This window comes from Oncorhynchus masou, chromosome 3 (genome assembly GCF_036934945.1).
Source record: "Oncorhynchus masou masou isolate Uvic2021 chromosome 3, UVic_Omas_1.1, whole genome shotgun sequence".
In the NCBI taxonomy this organism is placed as follows: Eukaryota; Metazoa; Chordata; class Actinopteri; order Salmoniformes; family Salmonidae; genus Oncorhynchus; species Oncorhynchus masou.
Genome location: NC_088214.1, coordinates 37426027 through 37446991, shown reverse-complemented (window position 1 = coordinate 37446991; position 20965 = coordinate 37426027). Strand labels below are relative to the sequence as shown.

The window sequence follows — 20965 nt, the reverse complement described above, 5'->3', positions numbered from 1 at the left end:
CACAGGCAGCAATTTCAGTAAATTGCACATTGTTGGCTGCAGCAGTAGTACGGGTTCGACGAGCCAACCCCAATGAATACAGTTGGTTACGAATGCTTGACCTTGAACAGAACTTCAATCAAAATTGTACAGCCAGGAGTCGGTACCTGAACAAATGTCAAATATGTTTTTTTGCCGAGATGGCCGTCAATTTGAGTAACGTTATTGTGTATTCTACGTAATGGCCGTTTTACAACGTCATCTGGCACTGGTCATGTTGTTTACCACTTCCTTCCTCACGTGATCGCCCTCCCTCGAGCGTTTTTGCCGATTGCACCACCTCAAAAACTAGCTAATGAGAAGATGCAAGTGGCATTTCAGGATTAGGAGTAAATTTCACACATCCCCCTACATTCCCCCCTCAAATTTACTCAGTCAAGAGCGTGCAGAGCTGTCATCAAGGTGTCTACATTGAAGAATCTCAAATATAAAATATATTTTGATTTAATACTTTTTTGGTTACATGATTTCATGTCTTCAGTTTTGATGTCCTCACTATTATTCTATAATGTAGAAAATATTAAAAACAAAGAAACCCTTGGATGAGTAGGTGTGTCCAAGCTTCTGACATAAAACTAAATCCCCATCAAAATCCGCCAGTTTATGTTATTTAGATTGACACTCAGTAACGTTAATAGACTCGTAAGGGTTTGTCCAATAGCAGTCGTGTAGGCTATTGTTATCCTCATCACAAACTGCTAAAGTGGTGGACTCGTTATCAATAGTGGTTTTTAACCGTGGTTCCGAGCACACCTCTTATCGTGCTTTTATGTTGAAGATTCAAAACGCATGTTTATTATAACGCATAAACTCTAAAACATTATAGGCCTGCATGTAAGTGTAACCTACATAAGAATACACTAATGACAGCCAAGTGTCTTCCTCATTGTATTTTCCATCTGCAATACTGCCATCTGCAGGATGATAACGTGAATGCAAACTATTTTTACTGTTCACTTTGGATCATCCTCCTTAGATGAAATAACACAGTATGTGACGAATGATTATAAAAATCTATATAAAACGTCGGCCTACATTGACCGGTCAGTCAAATACACGTGATAACATAGTTCAGGGCTTCCCAACTGGTGATCCGCGTCCGAAGTTTTCTGAGCACATTTTTTTTTTTTTTTAATTCTATGGTTGGACAAAGACTGTAAAAGCACCAGCATATCAGCTCCAAGTGAGTTTTAAAATCTGTTCCAAAGTATTCCCACACATAATAAAGAGATATGTGATCATATATAAATGTAAGTAAGGTTTGAAATTATGTTTTAGTCATACATATCTGTTTGGGCTTCTTGCTGTTCATTTTCAGTGTACAATTTTTTTGTAATTATGTTCTGGCCCCCCTTACTATCCTCTCAGGAAAAAATCGACCTGTGGCTGAATCTCGTTGATGATCCCTGGCCTAGTTGCTTTGATGATCAGAGAGTGCAGTGTGACAGGTATGTTAATTAGGACTACATCTACAATTTTAATTGGCTGAAAAAGATGTGCCAATATGTAATCACTTCATCTGATGGGATCAGCTACAATTTACAGTATGTGCAAGTATATCGAACATTTTAATTGGCTGATATGTATTTTGTGCATGAGAACCTGTTTAACATTAAATGCTTGCTAATGTTCACAAGTATGCCCCCCTTCTGTTTTCTATTAGCAGATACTGGATTTGCACATTTTGAACTTACTCAACCAGCAAGCTCAAAGTGAAATAGTCTTTTGAGTAGAATATATACACGACACCAAAAAGAATAATCTAACTTTAAACTGTGCAGTCTCATTCTGCCTATCTGTCTGCCGGTCTATCTCGCTCTCTGTGTGTGTGTGTGTGTGTGTGTGTGTGTGTGTGTGTGTGTGTGTGTGTGTGTGTGTGTGTGTGTGTGTGTGTGTGTGTGTGTGTGAATTGGCACTACTTACTGTATCTCCCGATAGGCCTCTTCTATGACCGCTCTTCCCATCCCATCACCCCTCCTGTCCCCCCTACAGCAATAGCACTCAACTACTTTATCAATAGTACTCTGCCCTCTGCCTTGGCTGTTATATAAAGAGGCTGGGACACCGTGTACCTTCCCATTCTGATTCAGCCCAAAGTTCACCAGCCCACAGAACCAACATGCCTGTAGACTTCAATGGCAAATGGGAGTTGGAGAGCAGTGAGAACTTTGAGGATTACATGAAAGCACTGAGTAAGATCTTTCTTCATTATCTCTATGGATTACCACAATGGAATATATCATATTTTTCCATCCATCTGTAGAGAAGGATGACAAAAAAAGGGGATGTACAAGTGCCTGTGCAGTGTGCACTACCACTGCCAATATATTGTAACTGTATAATGTGCAGGTCTATTGTACATTAAATTTAGATAGTACTTTTCAGCAGTGTTAACTGAGAGATTCACAAGGGGACCACCATATTCTGAGGTGCAATATGTAACCTGTATAGCGGTGCAACATTGCATGCCGGTATTCTGCTTTGATTGTATATGTTGCATAGAGCTAAAAGGTTCAACTCAAGTATTGCTATTGTCCTTTTAGACAGCTTTGATGTTATAAACATGGGTATTATTTCCAGTTACATCTCTATTACTCAAATGTTACGTGTGATTTGATCCGTACAACTTTTTTAAAGCTTTTACATATTTTACTTCTTTTTTTTTTACCACAGACATAGACTTTGCCACACGCAAAATCGCAGTGCAGCTGGCCCAGACCAAAGTGATCATCCAGGATGGAGACAAGTTTGAAGTCAAGACGCTGAGCACCTTCAGGAACTATGAGCTGATGTTCACTGTGGGGGTGGAGTTTGTGGAGTACACCAAAGGACTGGACAACAGGGTGGTCAAGGTTGGACACGTGGGCTGTGTTCGAATACTGTTACAAAGCCTCCTTCTTGCTCTCTTTTTGGGATGTACATGTAATCACTACTGATCGCACGTGATTAGCTAGGTGTAAGCAATGATTTATTACAATAAAAAGTCCAGTCACATGAACGATTACTTCAAATAAGGAAGAAAAGAAGGATGTAGCTTTAAACTATTTGAACAGATCGGTCCATCTCTTCCTCATCTACCTCCTCCGTTTGATATTTTTCTACTTTACCGTTTGCTTCTTTTTTTCTGTCCTTAGATCTTGGATAATAGCATTTTCACTTTTGTGTCACAAATGTGGTTTTCTTTATAGCCATACATTGTCAATTCATATCAATTTTGACTGTACCTTAACAGGCTCTTGTGGTGTGGGAGGGGGACAAACTAGTGTGTATCCAGAAGGGGGAAAAGGACAACCGTGGGTGGAAGCACTGGATTGAAGGAGACAAACTGTACCTGGTGGGTTAACATTATTTACTTAATTGATCATGTTGGTGATACGTTATAGTGTCGTAATAAAGAAATAGCAGTGAAGTATCTCCATTCTTATCATTGCAGGTAGAAATATGAATGTGGGCCTGAAATGAGTCTTCACTTTGCAAGACAGAAAACATGTTAGTGCTGCACATCAGACAGTCCTATACTTCTACTGTATCTCAATGTTATTTTCTTCATAGAGATATCGCCACCTGCAGAATATAAATGTGAAACTTATTTTACAGACAGGAGATTGCCATTCATAGGTAGCATCAAAGACGGTGGATTATAAAATTGACCCAAAAAGGCCTTTTAACAAGAAACTCTTTTTGTTTTTTTTTGTTTACAGTTCCAGTCTACTTAAGGGGTGGCTCCTCCATATGCACCAATGTGATAGCAGGTCTACTTAGTTCATTCTCCATGTTACCAACCAGAAAAAAGGAGCCTATGAAATGTCTCACTTTCTCTATCATCTCTGGTAGCATATCAATGGTCCTTTCCTTAATTTGCACTGATCGACCAGGACTAACCTGTTTCTTCAAAGGGAATGAGATAAGGCGAGGAATATGGCACCCCAAGCTCCTAATCTGACCTCAGACTGAGATCTGACTTCAGATTTGTTCTCTCTGAATTCACAGGAATTGGCGTGTGAGGACAAAGTCTGCAGGCAGGTGTTCAAGAGAAAAGAATAGAAAGACAATATCTGGATATCAGTTGCTGGATTCATCCACTTTTTCATACCTTGTGTCAATATAGTAAACTCCTGCTGTTACCATTTAAACTTGTCATAACGGTTTCAAACTCACAAGCAAACCTGAATAAAGCATTGTATATTGTTCACTCTTCTAAGCCTATTGGTACTATATTTTATTTTTGTTGGGCAAATCTTCCATAACTAATACGTTGTTAGTCTTTTCATACAATGAATGAAATAGTCATATAGCCTATGACTTCTCAACGTTGACCATGGGAACCCACGGTATTGCTCAATTTTCCTCCGGCTGATCATTGTTTAGCCACTCAGTTGTATAGCCCAGTGTTTCTCAACCCTGGTTCATTGACCGGCGCCAGTCCGTGTGATGTGGCGTTCCTGTCGCTGAGATAGTTAACTTACACTAATGGAGTCAGTTTTACAGTGCTATTTTAATGTGAGTGTCTGGAAAACCATAACTTGCTGGTCCCTGACACAAGAGGGACCATAGTTTGCTGGTCCCAGCTGGCCTAAAATAACTTTAAGAAACGACTACCTCATCAATGACAATCCGCCTATGGCCATTAGGTGATGATACACAGAGACGCCTCCCAAACCATATAGGAACATAAACCGGTAGGGAGTAGGCCCTGGACTACACCAGTTTTTACAAAGATTAATTAACAATTTGGGCCATCATAGTGATTCATTTTGCCCTGAAAATACACTGTCTGAACATGCTTGTAAACTGCAGTTCTTAATATGCACAATTTGTACAGTATATGCTATGTTTGAAATAATACCTTGAAAAAGTTACAGCTAAACTGCAGACAGCAGTGCAGCTCAGGACACCATGGAAAAATTGGAGAAAAGTGCCACGCTCCAAAATGACCCAAAATGAACCTCCAAAATGGTACGTCATCGTTTCCCATCGCACGCCGTTTCAGGAAGTTCCACGTCACTCGACTGTCCGTCCACAGAAAACGCAACACCGACTGGAACTATTCATAATTCATTCACATAAAAAGAGACAACCCACTGATAAAACATGGTGAGACAAGTGTACATTCGTTGTTGAAAAATGTGTAGTCTGAATTGCATGTAACCAGTTTATTTCAGTAAAGCCGGTGTCGATTGTGATAGGCCAGCCATGTTAGCTAACTAGAAAACAAGCTAGTCCTCTGTAGCTAACTAACATTAGGTATCTTACCATTTACCGACCTAGCTAGTCCGATTCATTATTATTTATTGGGATGATAAAAGCTAAGCACTCGTCAGCTCGCTAGATCATTTTAGCAAGGATAATGCTAACTAGCTAACGTTAGTTGTGTTAGCTACGTCTATCCGTGGCAAGGATGCTCGTCTTCTTTGCTAACTAGCTCCATGTCACATCTTTTCTCACAAGCGTGAGCAGTTAGCTAACTAGTTATTTCTACGTTTTGCATGTAAAATCGTTTTATTTAGATGGTACGGTACCTTGATAGATATTATGCTGTCAGTTTTGACGGTTTTTTGGATGTGGTCATGAAGGATTATTAATTGGTCGTGTTTTATAAGCTAACGTTATCACTTTTAGCAAACGTTAGCTGGCAAGCTAGCTAGCTCTCTGCAATCAGATGAGTACGTTGTGCACTGCCCTGTCTGTTTATTTGGATTGACTTGACATCTGTCTCAAAGCCTCTCAGGCTGGACATCAAGCGGAAGCTGACAGCCCGGTCAGACCGGGTGAAGAGTGTGGACCTCCACCCGACCGAGCCATGGATGCTGGCCAGCCTGTACAATGGTAGTGTCTGCGTCTGGAACCATGAAACACAGGTACACACACACACAGTTTGATGTTGAATATTTGCACAATGGAGATAAACAGTTCTAAGCTAAACTTGTATGCAATGAATGAGAATGTACAATTTGTAAATATATCCTTTTCAGACCTTGGTGAAGACCTTTGAAGTGTGTGACCTTCCAGTGAGAGCATCGAAGTTTGTAGCAAGGAAGAACTGGGTCATAACAGGAGCCGTGAGTGATGCTTTAAATTCAGGACAAGCATCTAGCTAATGAGAACTTTTGATGGTTTATCTTCCCATGGAGACTACACGCTTACTGTATTTGCAGGGTCATAATATGTCTTTCCTCCCTTCTCTCTGTAGGATGACATGCAGATCCGTGTGTTCAACTACAACACCCTGGAGAGGGTTCACATGTTTGAGGCCCACTCTGACTACATCCGTTGTATTGCCGTGCATCCCACCCAGCCCTACATCCTCACAAGCAGTGGTACACAATCAGTAACTTGTCTTTTATGACTTGCATAATTTTATATATATGGGTCAAATACATAAACTGATTATCTATCACACAAGTATTATATTAACTAATTGTTCCATCGCGTGTATGTGTCCAGACGACATGCTGATTAAGCTGTGGGACTGGGAGAAGAAGTGGTCTTGCAGCCAGGTGTTCGAGGGCCACACCCACTACGTCATGCAGATCGTCATCAACCCTAAAGACAACAACCAATTTGCCAGCGCTTCTCTGGACAGAACCATCAAGGTAAAACCAGACACTGTGTGTGTGTGTTGACTTTACCACACAAGTCATGTGTGTGCTTACAATAACTTAGTGTAGATGTTTGTGAATAGTGTGAGTGTATTTATTTGACTAACTCATCCTCTGCCCATTCCCAGGTTTGGCAGCTAGGCTCCTCTGCTCCTAACTTCACCCTTGAGGGCCATGAGAAAGGTGTCAACTGCATTGACTACTACAGTGGAGGGGACAAGCCCTACCTTATATCAGGAGCTGATGACCGCCTGGTCAAGATCTGGGACTACCAGGTAAGATGGCTGAGGAATGAAACAAACACTTTTAGCCTGAGAAAGCTGGTAACCTGTTCAGCAGATGGGTTTTCTGGTCTTTGATGATACTGTATTGGTCCAGGCAAATGTCTCACACTCCTGTCCTGTGTATCTTCAGAACAAGACGTGTGTGCAGACCCTGGAGGGACACGCCCAGAATGTGTCGTGTGTCAGCTTTCATCCAGAGCTGCCCATAATCATCACAGGCTCAGAAGACGGTAGACCTTATACACTCTATATATCATATACCTTATACACTCTTATTCGATTCTGATCCTTTGTAGATGCTTGTTCTGTTTGTGGTGAGCAGACGAACGGCTATGTATTTAACTAGAGGTCTACCGATACCGATTATTGCAGGACCAAAAAAAAGCAGATACCGATCAATTGGCCGTTTTAAAAGTTCTTTATTTGTAATAATGACAATTACAACAATACTGAATGAACAGTTATTTTAACTTAATATAACACATCAATAAAATCAATTTAGCCTCAAATAATGAAACATGTTAAATTTGGTTTAAATAATGCAAAAACAAAGTGTTGGAGAAGTAAAAGTGCAATATTTGCCATGTAAGAAAGCTAACGTTTAAGTTCCTTGCTCAGAACATGAGAACATATGAAAGCCGGTGGTTCCTTTTAACATGAGTCTTCAATATTCCCAGGTAAGAAGTTTGAGGTTGTAGTTATTATAGGAATAGGACTATTTCTCTCTAAACCCTTTGTATTTGTAAGTCGCTCTGGATAAGAGCGTCTGCTAAATGACTTAAATGTAAATGTAAATGTATTTCATTAACCTTTGACTATTGGATGTTCTTATAGGCACTTTAGTATTTCCAGTGTAACAGTATAGCTTCCGTCCCTCTCCTCGCTCGAACCAGGAACACAACGACAACAGCCACCCTTGAAGCAGCGTTACCCATGCAGAGCAAGGGGAACAACCACTCCAAGTCTCAGAGCAAGTGACGTTTGAAACGCTATTAGCATGCACCCCGCTAACTAGCTAGCCATTTTACATCGGTTACACCAACCTAATCTCGGGGGTTGATAGGCTTGAAGTCATAAACAGCTGCTGGCAAACGCACGAAAGTGCTGTTTGAATGAATGCTTACTAGCCTGCTGCTGCCTACCACCATTCAGTCAGACTGCTCTATCAAATCATAGCCTTAGTTATAACATGATAACACACAGAAATATGAGCCTTAGGTCATAAATATGGCCGAATCCGGAAACTATCATCTCGAAAACAAGACGTTTATTCTTTCAGTGAAATACGGATCCGTTCCATATTTATCTAATGGGTGGCATCCATAAGTCTAAATATTCCTGTTACATTGCACAACCTTCAATGTTATGTCATAATTATGTAAAATTCTGGCAAATTAGGCTGCCCAAACTGTTGCATATACACAGATTCTGCGTGCAATGAACGCAAGAGAAGTGACACAATTTCAGCTGTTTAATATTGCCTGCTAACCTGGATTTCTTTTAGCTAAATATGCAGGTTTAAAAATATATACTTCTGTGTATTGATTTTAAGAAAGGCATTGATGTTTATGGTTAGGTACACATTGGAGCAACGATACGCACCACATCGATTATATGCAACGCAGGACACGCTAGATAATCTAGTAATATCATCAACCATGTGTAGTTAACTAGTGATTATGATTGATTTTTTTTTTTCATAAGATAAGTTTACGTGCTAGCTGGCAACTTACCTTGGCTTACTGCATTCGCGTAACAGGCAGGCTGCTTGTGGAGTGCAATGTAATCAGGTGGTTAGAGCGTTGGACTAGTTAACTGTAAGGTTGCAAGATTGAATCCCCCGAGCTGACAAGGTAAAAATCTGTCGTTCTGCCCCTGAACGAGGCAGTTAACTAGGCAATAGGAGCGGTGGGTTAAGTAAAGATTAAATAAAGATGTTAAAAAATATTTAAAAATCGGCCAAATCGGTGTCCAAAAATACTGATTTCCGATTGTTATGAAAACTTGAAATCGGCCCTAATTAATCGGCCATTCCGATTAATCGGTCGACCTCTAGTATTAACTCTACTCTATACAATGTACGCATGTTTTTACATATAAAAAGCACACAATCACAGTTCTGAAAGAAACCAATCGTTTCTCTGGTTCCATAGGCACTGTGCGCATCTGGCACTCGAGTACGTACCGTCTGGAGAGCACGCTGAACTACGGCATGGAGCGGGTGTGGTGTGTGTGTGGCCTGCGAGGCTCCAACAACGTGGCCCTGGGTTATGACGAAGGCAGCATCATCATCAAGGTGTGGAATATGGCCATATACACTACATGACCAAAAGTATGTGGACCTGCTAGTCGAACATCTCATTCCAAAATCATGGGCATTAATATGGAGTTGCCCTCCCCCCCGCTGCTATAACAGCCTTCACTAGCAGTCGGCGTTCCAATTCATCCCAAAGGTGTTCGAAGGGGTTGAGAACAGATCAGGACATTGTCATGCTGAATCGGGAAAGGGCCATCCCCAAACTGTTGCCACAAAGTTTGAAGCACAGAATTGTCTAGAATGTCATTGTATGCTGTAGTGTTAAGATTTCCCTTCGCTAGGAACTAAGGGGCTTAGTTAGAACCATGAAAATCAACCCCAGACCATTATCCCTCCTCCACCAAACTTTACAGTTTGCACTATGCATTCGGACATGTCGTGTTCTCTTGGCATCCGTCAAACCCAGCTTCGTCCTTCGGACTGCCAGATGGTGAAGCGTGATTCATCGTTTCCACTGAGTCAAATGGCTGCAAGCATTACACCACTCCAGCCGACGCTTGGCATTCCGCATGGTGGTCTTAGGCTGCTCGACCATGGAAACCCATTTCATGAAGCTCCCGACAAATGGGTCTTGTGCTGACGTTGTTTCCAGAGGCAGTTTGGAAGTAGGTATTGAGTGTCGCAACCGAGACGATTTGTACGTACTACACGCTTCTGCACTCGGTGGTTCCGTTCTGTGAGCTTGTGTGGCCTATCACTTCGCGGCTGAGTCACTGTTGCTCCTAGACATTTCCAATTCACAATAACAGCACTTCCAGTTGACCGGGGCAGCTCTAGCAGGGCAGAAATGTGAAAAACTGACTTGTTGGCATCCTATGACGGTGCCACATTGAAAGTCACTGAGCTCCTCAGTACGAGCCATTCTACTGCCAATGTTTTCTCTATGGAGATTGCATGGCTGTGTGCTTAATTTTATACACCTGTCAGCAACGAATCCACTAATTTGAAGGGGCATCCACATACTTTTGTTTATATATAGTGTATTTGTGCATAAGATTCAAAACTGAAGAACCCACAGCTATTTCACAATACAGAGTTTGATAGAATTTCAGTTTGTACACATTGCGCACATTCCCTTTTTCAAAGTACCCTTCTATGTTGAAACAACTACTTGGTGACATCTCTGAAAGCCACGATACTTTACTCGGTCCATCCTCTCCTCCACCTCTCCTGCGTGCTGTAGCTGGGGCGTGAGGAGCCAGCCATGTCCATGGACACCAATGGGAAGATCATCTGGGCCAAGCACTCAGAGGTGCAGCAGGCCAACCTGAAGGCCATGGGCGACACGGAGATCAAGGACGGAGAGAGGCTGGCGCTGGCCGTCAAAGACATGGGCAGCTGTGAGATCTACCCCCAGACCATTCAGCACAACCCCAACGGAAGGTCAGTCCGACGTCAGCTATTCGGTGAACCTAATTAAACGCCTTGCAAAACAACTACATGTTTGTGTGCCACACATTTTAAAGGCAAGTAAGTTGTTTTCAAATGTTTGGAGAAATAGATATTCATATATATCCGAACACTTCATCTGTTGAAAATCTGGATTATTTTATGGAGCCTCTCTTTAATCCAAATGTGTTTTTGTTTGTGTTGTCAGGTTTGTTGTGGTGTGTGGAGACGGAGAGTACATCATCTACACTGCCATGGCACTGAGGAACAAGAGCTTCGGCTCAGCCCAGGAGTTTGTCTGGGCACATGACTCCTCTGAGTGAGTCCAATACACACACACACACACATTCTTTGTTATGGATGGTTACTGTCTGTCAGTGGTTAATGTGCGTTAATCTGCCTTGTCGCAGGTATGCCATCAGAGAAAGCAACAGTGTGGTCAAAATCTTCAAGAACTTCAAAGAGAAGAAGTCTTTCAAGCCAGACTTTGGGGCTGAAGGTAAGTGGAAGAGATCAGTTGCAGGTAGTTTGTAGTGTGAAAAGATACTGCATAAAAAGATGATGGCAGTGTTAATGGAACCTGGCAGGCAACAGAAAATGTTTTCAAATGTTTTGCAACAGAAAACAAAAAAATGTTATTCGACATGTCCAGATAGCTTAACTGAGGGACTATCTGTGTGTGTGTGCAGGTATCTATGGAGGCTTCTTGCTGGGCGTCAGGTCAGTGAACGGACTGGCCTTCTATGACTGGGAGAACACAGAGCTGGTCCGCCGCATTGAGATCCAGCCCAAACATGTGAGTACTGCTGTCGAGGAAAGGGCATCTTGATCAGAATATAGATGGGTGCGAGAATGCCCTAGCATGTACAAATGTTTGTTTTGGTCAGTGTTTGTTTTTCCACACAGTACCGTATTGGTAGAATGACACTATTTGCATTATCGTCATGAAATCAGGACTGTAAGTGAAGCATGAGATAACACTTCCTCTCTCTCGGGTTTGTAGATCTTCTGGTCAGACTCAGGGGAGTTGGTGTGTATAGCCACAGAGGAGTCCTTCTTCATCCTGCGCTACCTGTCCGAGAAAGTAGCCGCCTCCCAAGAGAACAACGAGGGAGTGACAGAGGATGGCATCGAAGACGCCTTTGAGGTGTGTGTGTGTGTGTAACAGGCTAATACTCGATATTACCTTGTACCTGTACTGACCTAGCAGGTAGACTCTGCAACTCTACAAGAGAGGCTTATGGTTTCGACTGAAGACAAAGCACAATGCCTATAGCCATCCAGTAGAGGGCCCTAGACAACAGGGCACCAGTGAACACTCACCATCTGCCCTCTACCCCCAATCTGCCATTTTGTGTCTTGATCCTCCAGGTCCAGGGGGAGATCCAGGAAGTGGTGAAGACAGGTCTGTGGGTGGGAGACTGCTTCATCTACACCAGCTCTGTCAACAGACTCAACTACTTTGTGGGGGGAGAGATTGTCACCATCGCTCACCTGGACAGGTACTGCGTACCAGGATTGTATATTTATTAGTGCACAGCGTAGCATTATTTTGCAACTGAAAAAGAAAACAAGTGTTTGGGTAGGTCCTACCCGTTTTGGCCCATTTGTTTCATTTGGTTCCTAGTGAATACTACCCAGGATTAATAGGCTGGAGTAAGTGAAGCTCAATACTACTGTTGCTTTGGGTCCGACCCTGTTTTTTTTGGGGTGTAAAGCACCAATGTTGGGGATGTAAAACCAGAAACCATAATCTCAATATTCAAACGTTGCTTTTTGGAGAAGGATTAGACTAGCTGTTTGAAGTCAGCCAATATCTTAATGTTAAGCCAAAAATCCCCACGAGTGTCCTCTATAGGGCAACATTTGAGTCCGTCAAGACATTTTGTGTTTTGAAAGCCCACCCGTTATATAAAAATTCAAGTTCAGAGGGCCTTCCAAGAGGGTGCCACCAGTTGCCCATCCCTGTATTAGGTGGCTTAGAGTTTAAAGATCACATGTTCAGAGAGCTTTCACACCTTTTCGTGCCCCTGTAGGAGAATGGCACTGCTATTGTCAGAGGGCTTCTTGAAGCCTCTATATATGTACTTCATAAGCAGGTCCACCGCGCTTCTGTCTAGCAACGTGCTTCGGCGACATTGACATTGCATTTATCCTACAACAAGAATATTCAACAAATTAAAATGGGGGGTACCCCCCCCTACATACAGCCTAATTTACTTTAAAAAAAAATACATTTCGAGGTAGTTTTCCAGACAAAGATTAAGCCTAGTACCATACCAAAAAGATCTTCCCATTTTTAAAATCTTCCTACTAAAAAGATCTTCCTCCATTGAGCATGCCTTTTTAGTTTAGAACTAGGCTTCATATGTGTCTGGGAAACCATCCCTAAAACTCCATCTCAAAGTGTGTTTTCCTTTTTAATTCCAATAACACGTTATCGATCTACTCCATCTGTAGAACCATGTACCTGTTGGGCTACATCCCCAAGGACGACCGCCTGTACCTGGGCGACAAAGAGCTGAACATCGTCAGCTACTCCCTGCTGGTGTCTGTGCTGGAGTACCAGACAGCTGTGATGCGCAGGGACTTTGGCATGGCCGACAAAGTGTTGCCCACCATCCCCAAGGAACAGAGGACCCGTGTGGCCCACTTCCTGGAGAAACAGGTCAGAACCAGGAACTTCCTGTTAATGAAGGAAATGAGGTGTGTAGAATGGGGTACTTTAACTCTATGGGGGCGCTGGGGGGAGTGAGTAGATTCTAGCTAGACTATGGAATGTTAAAGGGTGTCCAATTCAAAATGCATCTTTTGACCAAAGGGTAAAATGATGTTAATTGTGTATATAACCCTCTTAAGAAAACCTATGGTCCAAACCTCATGTCTCAAAAGTAGAGTTTTTATTCTTGAAGGATGGCCAGAATTAGGGTGACTAAATTGATGGAGGCCAGAGGGGGGGTAATGAAATCAGGAAAATTACATTGCGTCAGCTAGACTGGATTCTGTGCAAGGCTCACTTTCCCGTTGAACTCGTCATCTTTCTTCTCAAATCTGCAGGACATAAAACAAAAGAGTTAAGATGGATATCGATTTTGAGACGTAGTATTTAAAAATATATATTTTAGTATGTTTCTCATATTAATCTGAAATTCCTGGTCTTTTTAGAAGGTTCCTTACATAAACAAGCGTATCCCTGAAGCACTGACTGTATACCAGGCTTTTTATTCTCAAAGCCTCTTACATTTGGTTCAGCTTGTTATGCAAATTTGAGCTTTTTTTGCGATCCACTGAAACAACTTTGAAGACTACCATACAATGTAAAATCCTCACATGTTGTTACGATAAACCTGCACTGCTATGTCAAGAGCTCGGTGCTTATTATGGGATGTATTGGGTTACGAAATTGGACTTTTTGGATATAGTGGCAATGATTAGTAATTGGGAGAAACATTTATACAGTTACATATCGGGATATTATTTTTGACGATATATAATTCTGAGCTCTTCATCTTCAACACGGGTCAAGCTGCATTTTGTGTGGCTGCTGTTTTACTGTTGTGAGAACTGACTGTGTTTGTGTGAAATGTTATGTTTACTGACATGTTATTTTTGGTCGTCCAGGGCTTCAAGCAGCAGGCTCTGGCTGTGTCGTCAGACTCGGAGCACAGGTTTGAGCTGGCCCTGCAGCTTGGGGAGTTGAAGATCGCCTATCAGCTGGCTGTGGAGGCAGAGGTGAGATCTTCAGTACACTAGACTTTTGCGAGACCACTTCACACACACTACAAGAGAGTTCAAAGACTGTCAATCAAATTTTATTTGTCACATGCAACAAATACAACTGCTGTAGAAATGCTGGTATTTTGCTTCCCAATGATGCAGAGTAAAAAGTACAAATAAAATAACACAAGGAATAAAATAACCAAGAATGGAGCTATATACAGGGAGTACCAGGTCAATGTGGAGCTACATACAGGGAGCACCAGGTCAATGTGGAGCTATATACATACGGGGAGCACCAGGTCAATGTGGAGCTATATACATACGGGGAGCACCAGGTCAATGTGGAGCTATATACATACGGGGAGCACCAGGTCAATGTGGAGAGGGACGAGGTATTTGAGGTAGATTATAATAAGAGTAAAATAAAGAACAGAGTAGCAGCAGCAAATGAGTGGTTGTGTGTATATGGTTTGTATACACTTCAAGTACAAAATCTCCTCCAGAACAGCCTCAATTTGTCAGGGCATGGACTCTACAAGATGTTGAAAGTGTTCCACAGGGATGCTGGCCCTTGTTGACTCCAATGCTTCAGTTGTGTCAACTTGGCTGAATGTCTTTTGGGTGGTGGACCATTCTTGATACACACGGGAAGCTGTTAAGCGTGAAAAACCCAGCAGCGTTGCAGTTCTTGACACAAACTGGTGCGCCCGGCACCTACTACCATGCCCCGTTCAAAAGCACTTCAATCTTTTGTCTTGCCCATTCTCCCTCTGAATGGCACACACTCAACCTGTCTCCTTCATCTACACCAGTGGAGGGATGTAGACAGCTGTGATGATTATGGATGAGAACTCTCTTGGTCGATAAAGGTCTGCAGCTTACCATGAGGTAATCTATATAGGGCTGTTGAGGAGACTGTATTACCGGCGGTACGATTCACGAAGGCAGTCAAATTCCACGTGAAGCTCTGCTGCTGCTGGTCATTAGTAGAAAACCAAACTTGATAACTGCCTGGTACTTAGCACTCTATTGTCCCTCTAATCACTCTGACGTCAGTGCCAATGTGATGGAAAATCTAATCAAACACTTCGAGAGAGCTCATGTTCTATAGGTTATGCAATTGTGAGAAAACAGAGTGATGGCCTCTTAAAATTGTCCGCTTTCTATAGGCTAGGCCTACTGTATTTATTTCTCAACATTCCTAATATTAAGCACATTGCTTCTCTTTACAGCAGGAGTATAGCCTACCTGGCTGGCATGAAAATGAACCACGGGAAAAGTGTCCTCCATTCGCTTTAAGTGCATAGATGACATGTAATTTTCCCCCTGCCCGTTTTGAGACAGGTGCATGATAATGGTCCATTCTAAATCCAAACAAATTTCACACACATTATTTAGTATATATGTAAAGACAAGAATTAAATCAAGAATAGTCTGATGGGTGACAATATTATCCTACCACTTGTGAATTATACATTATCACTTGTGAATGATGCCCAGCATAAAAAACAATGCCTTTGAAAAAAATAAAATAAATAAACGTATTTTAATCATAGTCGCACACCTCATGTAGCCTAGCCCATAGGCCTATGTGTTTTGATAAGGTTTGTATCATAACTAAAGTAGCCAAATAACGTCTTAAAATGAAGCACATTAATCCGCTGTATAAGGTGTAGAGCCTAACTGGCATCCATAAGCAGTGTGTGAGTATCAAGTTTGGGGAAGATCATTTTCACCATAAAAATGCACCTTTTTATAATAAAAGCATTACATTCTTTTGGGTTGTTATAGTTATTATATTTAGCCCATATTTGGCTGCAGAAGACGAGTGCATTACGGCCACACAAAGGGGATTCCCTGGGAAAGTTAAGGCATTGTGCCTTTTCAAGTGACTTTTTTCCTAAATCATTATTAGAGTTGCATCATGCAACCTCACAATGCATTAAAAATCAGAACAGAGCCCAACGTTTGTAGAACAACTAAAGTTACATTAATAACTCTCAATGAAGCATATAGGAGGACTTATTTAACCGCTCAACATAGAATAGCGGCATGTGTGCACTCCATCGTCTGGAGAAAATATCCCTTACTATTTTATTCAGCTTTGCTCAATTGTATTCATGCTATAAAATAATGCCACGGAATTCTAAGGGAAATGTTGTCTGCTAAGTGAACTAGTGTAGCCCACCGCCATATGGCATAACCAGATCAGGACCTAACATGAGAACATCTGAGTATGCGATTCTGTTCTTCTGAAATAGACTACATTTTTTCCTACCATGTTTCTTTAGCCCTGTTTAAAATAAGATTTATTGTGAAGGTGTAGGCTATATTACATGGATTTAGACTTTCTAAAAATGTCGACGTTTCAAAGGTCTGCATCAGTGGCTCGTAGGAAGCCAGGAGATGCTAAATGTGTTAATTAACGGGTCAATTGCCGTGAGACCGGCAGTTATTTGCTTGACAATCACCGACTGACAGCGTTTTGACTATCACAGCCCTAGTTCTATATCAGGTGAGCAATATCTTGAGATTTCCTTCACACTGGAAGCAGCACACCAGTTATTTCTGGGGGAAAAACACACCCCTCTTTTAGATTTGCCCAAAGTTGCCAACCGATTGTGTATTACGTGCATAGCGCCGTCAGTCGTTCACGAATGAGTTATTCAATACTGAATAGTAGTATCTGCTCGGTTTTAAATCTTTTAAGTCAACATCTGATTTAGATCTGAGTCGATTGTGTACTCAATCATATCGTTAAATGTATTAACCGTCCTTCTGCACTAAACAGTGCTGAACTGTATGATTGTTTTAGCTTGGACCCAACTCCATACAATATTAGTCTAACCGACAACACACACACACACACATATCATTAGAACCGTTTCCTTTTTCTCTGGTGGCAGTCGGAGCAGAAGTGGAAGCAGCTGGCAGAGCTGGCCATCAGTAAGTGCCAGTTTAGCCTGGCCCAGGAGTGCCTCCACCATGCCCAGGACTATGGAGGCCTGCTGCTGCTCGCCACGGCCTCGGGCAACGCTGCCATGGTGGGCAAGCTGGCCGAGGGTGCTGAGCGGGATGGCAAGAACAACGTGGCCTTCATGACTTATTTCCTGCAGGGGAAGTGAGTACAAGGGAGGGTAGAGGGGGTACACGACGATGTCATATCCAGCTTTCCTAAATTTAGTAGCGTTACGTCATTGTATTGGAATCCTACACGACACTACTCCTGTATGTTTGATCTTTGAAGGAGCATGTGATCAGTAGCAGTGATTTGGACCTCTCTCTGATACTTGTCTCAAGTCTCCTGTCTATTTTCCCCCAGACTGGACCACTGTCTGGAGCTGCTGATCCGGACCAACCGGCTGCCCGAGGCAGCCTTCCTGGCCCGCACCTACCTGCCCAGCCAGGTGTCCAGGGTGGTCAAGCTGTGGAGGGAGAGCCTGGCCAAGGTCAACCAGAAGGCGGCTGAGTCGCTGGCCGACCCCACCGAGTATGAGAACCTGTTCCCCGGTCTGAAGGAGTCGTTTGTGGCCGAGCAGTTCCTCCGGGAGACCTGCCTGGGCAACTCCCGGCCAGCCACTGACTACCCTCTGGTCACAGTGAGTGGTGGGGGTTCGATGTGGGACTGTAGAAATGAAATGGAAATATCTGGCTTGCAAATCTCTAAACTGAAAGCTAGCTATGGATGTGTATTTGCTGCACAGGAGGAGTCCAACTTGAATACGTAGTAATTCCTATCGCTCCCATTGCGGTCTTTCTACTTATTTACTCACATTATCCATATCTTGCCTCTTTTCTCCAGCCCAATGAAGAACGTAATATACTAGAGGATGCCACGGGCTACGAGCCCAAAGGAGTTCCCCCCTCACTTGCCACACTGGTACCAGTAAGTCGGCTTCTGAGACCTTCACTATACAGTTAAAGTAATAGCCAACTTGATCAAAGGACTTTTATTTAGATCTACACAGACTAGGTGTTTGTTCCATCATAGGCCTGGAAGAGTCGAGTTTCAAATCTAGAAATGGCCTCGTGTTGGCTGGATTGATGGGCAAGCCCGAGACAGCTGAGACACTGGAAACAGAGTCCTGCTCATGCCTGTGTGTCTGTCAACAGGGTGAAGACTGCAGGGAGGAGACCACGTTGGCTGCTGGAGTGCTGGCATCCGTGTTGACGCCCCCCGCGATCCCCTCGGAGCAAGAGCCTGAGGCTGCACCTGAAGAGGAGCCGAGCCCCGGTTCTTCAGTGCCTCAGATGAACAAGGTAGGCAACGGTCTCCCTAGAAAGACTGTAGGGCAGGCTCTGGACAAGTAATGCACTGTACCCAGCGGGAAGAATGGGAGATGTATGAATGTAACCCGTTGCAGTATTCAGTACCGTTAGCGGTGTTATTTTTATTTATTTTTACCTTTATTTAACCAGGTAGGCTAGTTGAGAACAAGTTCTCATTTGCAACTGTGACCTGGCCAAGATAAAGCATAGCAGTGTGAACAGACAACAACACAGTTACACATGGAGTAAACAATTAACAATTAAGTCAATAACACAGTAGAAAAAAAAGTCTGTATACATTGTGTGCAAAAGGCATGAACAGATGGTCATGTACAGGTAGAGATATTGGTGTGCAAAAGAGCAGAAAAGTAAATAAATATAAACAGTATGGGGATGAGGTAGGTAAATTGGGTGGGCTATTTACCAATAGACTATGTACAGCTGCAGCGATCGGTTAGCTGCTCAGATAGATGTTTGAAGTTGGTGAGGGAGATAAGTCTCCAACTTCAGCGATTTTTGCAATTCGTTCCAGTCACAGGCAGCAGAGAACTGGAAGGAAAGGCGGCCGAATGAGGTGTTGGCTTTAGGGATGATCAGTGAGATACACCTGCTGGAGCGCGTGCTACGGGTGGGTGTTGCCATCGTGACCAGTGAACTGAGATAAGGCGGAGCTTTACCTAGCATGGACTTGTAGATGACCTGGAGCCAGTGGGTCTGGCGACAAATATGTAGCGAGGGCCAGCCAACAAGAGCATACAGGTCGCAGTGGTGGGCGGCGTGAGTGAAGGAAGAAACCAGATCGCACAGCGGAGAAGGAACGGTGGGATTCGAGATGGTCAGTGACCTGTTTGTTGACTTGGCTTTCGAAGAGCTTAGAAAGGCAGGGCAGGATGGATATAGGTCTGTAACAGTTTGGGTCCAGGGTGTCTCCCCCTTTGAAGAGGGGGATGACTGCGACAGCTTTACAATCCTTGGGGATCTCAGACGATATGAAAGAGAGGTTGAACAGACTGGTAATAGGGGTTGCGACAATGGCAGGGGATAGTTTCAGAAATAGAGGGTCCAGATTGTCAAGCCCAGCTGATTTGTACGGGTCCAGGTTTTGCAGCTCTTTCAGAACAGCTGCTATCTGGATTTGGGTAAAGGAGAACCTGGAGAGGCTTGGGCGAGGAGCTGCGGGGGGGGTGGGGCTGTTGGCCGAGGTTGGAGTAGCCAGGAGGAAGGCATGGCCAGCCGTTGAGAAATGCTTGTTGAAGTTTTCGATAATCATGGATTTATCGGTGGTGACCGTGTTACCGAGCCTCAGTGCAGTGGGCAGCTGGGAGGAGGTGCTCTTGTTCTCCATGGACTTCAGTGTCCCAGAACTTTTTGGAGTTAGAGCTACAGGATGCAAATTTCTGCCTGAAGAAGCTGGCCTTTGCTTTCCTGACTGACTGTGTGTATTGGTTCCTGACTTCCCTGAACAGTTGCGTATCGCGGGGACTATTCGATGCTATTGCAGTCCGCCACAGGATGTTTTAGTGCTGGTCGAGGGCAGTCAGGTCTGGAGTGAACCAAGGGCTATATCTGTTCTTAGTTCTGCATTTTTTGAACGGAGCATGCTTATCTAAAATGATGAGGAAGTTACTTTTAAAGAATGACCAGGCATCCTCAACTGGGCCAGGTGTGTTATTTCACGCTGTGTTATTTCCCCCAGGCCCTGGACGAACTTGAAAATGACCTGGACAACTTGGAGCTGGATGACATCGACACCACGGACATTAACCTGGACACCACAGACATTAACCTGGAAGATGACTTCTTAGATGACTGAGAACCCCCCCGCTATGAATTTATTTAAGAGACCAAACCCCCTTTTGTATTTGTTCTTAACATGTGTTTTGTTAGTCCTACGGTGTTTGGAAGACTGAGTAGATGAGAAATCCATGCGAGGGGAAAGAGGCAAATTATACTTCTTGATTCTTAAGCAGATTTTACACTTCATCCAGGGCCTTACCTTCACTAACTATCTGTGCATTGAGCTATATATTTACTCTCTGTATGTGTACAATGATAAATCACTGTTCATTTACGCCTAATAAATTGCTATTGCTGTACATTTGAACAGTGGTGTTGTCGTTTTGACATTTTTGGGCCCATACGGGATTTAATCATTAGACGCTGGCTTTTAAACTAAAACTCTAGATTCTTTGCATTTGGTGTCGGTGCTGTGTTTGTGCTCTGTTATCAGCAAAAAATCTTGCCTTCACAGTTGACTTGATTATGTTAACTCGTTTTTAGCTTCAGCGTATGTATTCATTTTTCCATTCGTATAAAATTTGCTGGTTTTAAATGTTATTTCAATCAAA

The 20965-nt window shown here is 43.0% G+C and overlaps 2 protein-coding genes across 4 annotated transcripts; both read left to right on the top strand.

The window, feature by feature from the left end:
* The first annotated feature begins 2087 nt into the window (after positions 1–2087).
* On the top strand, positions 2088–4236 carry LOC135515899 (retinol-binding protein 2-like). 3 transcript variants are annotated; one of them, XM_064939760.1, is made up of 5 exons: positions 2088–2231; positions 2713–2891; positions 3272–3373; positions 3741–3791; positions 4030–4236. In XM_064939760.1, the coding sequence occupies exons 1-4, from the start codon at positions 2159–2161 to the stop codon at positions 3753–3755; spliced, it is 369 nt and encodes a 122-aa protein (XP_064795832.1). In that variant the 5' UTR covers positions 2088–2158; the 3' UTR covers positions 3756–3791; positions 4030–4236. The 3 variants fall into 3 exon arrangements, with proteins under 3 accessions (XP_064795832.1, XP_064795842.1, XP_064795823.1); XM_064939770.1 differs by lacking the exon at positions 3741–3791 and adding an exon at positions 3473–3528; XM_064939751.1 differs by lacking the exon at positions 3741–3791.
* A 773-nt stretch (positions 4237–5009) lies between these two features.
* Positions 5010–20721, top strand: LOC135515895 (coatomer subunit beta'-like). Its single transcript, XM_064939741.1, has 21 exons — positions 5010–5133; positions 5760–5897; positions 6012–6098; positions 6230–6356; positions 6484–6632; positions 6767–6913; positions 7053–7152; positions 9076–9218; positions 10423–10622; positions 10837–10947; positions 11039–11127; positions 11318–11424; positions 11632–11775; positions 12000–12130; positions 13089–13296; positions 14250–14360; positions 17255–17469; positions 17671–17947; positions 18151–18234; positions 18462–18608; positions 20314–20721. The coding sequence occupies exons 1-21, from the start codon at positions 5131–5133 to the stop codon at positions 20428–20430; spliced, it is 2835 nt and encodes a 944-aa protein (XP_064795813.1). The 5' UTR covers positions 5010–5130; the 3' UTR covers positions 20431–20721.
* Positions 20722–20965: the final 244 nt, after the last annotated feature.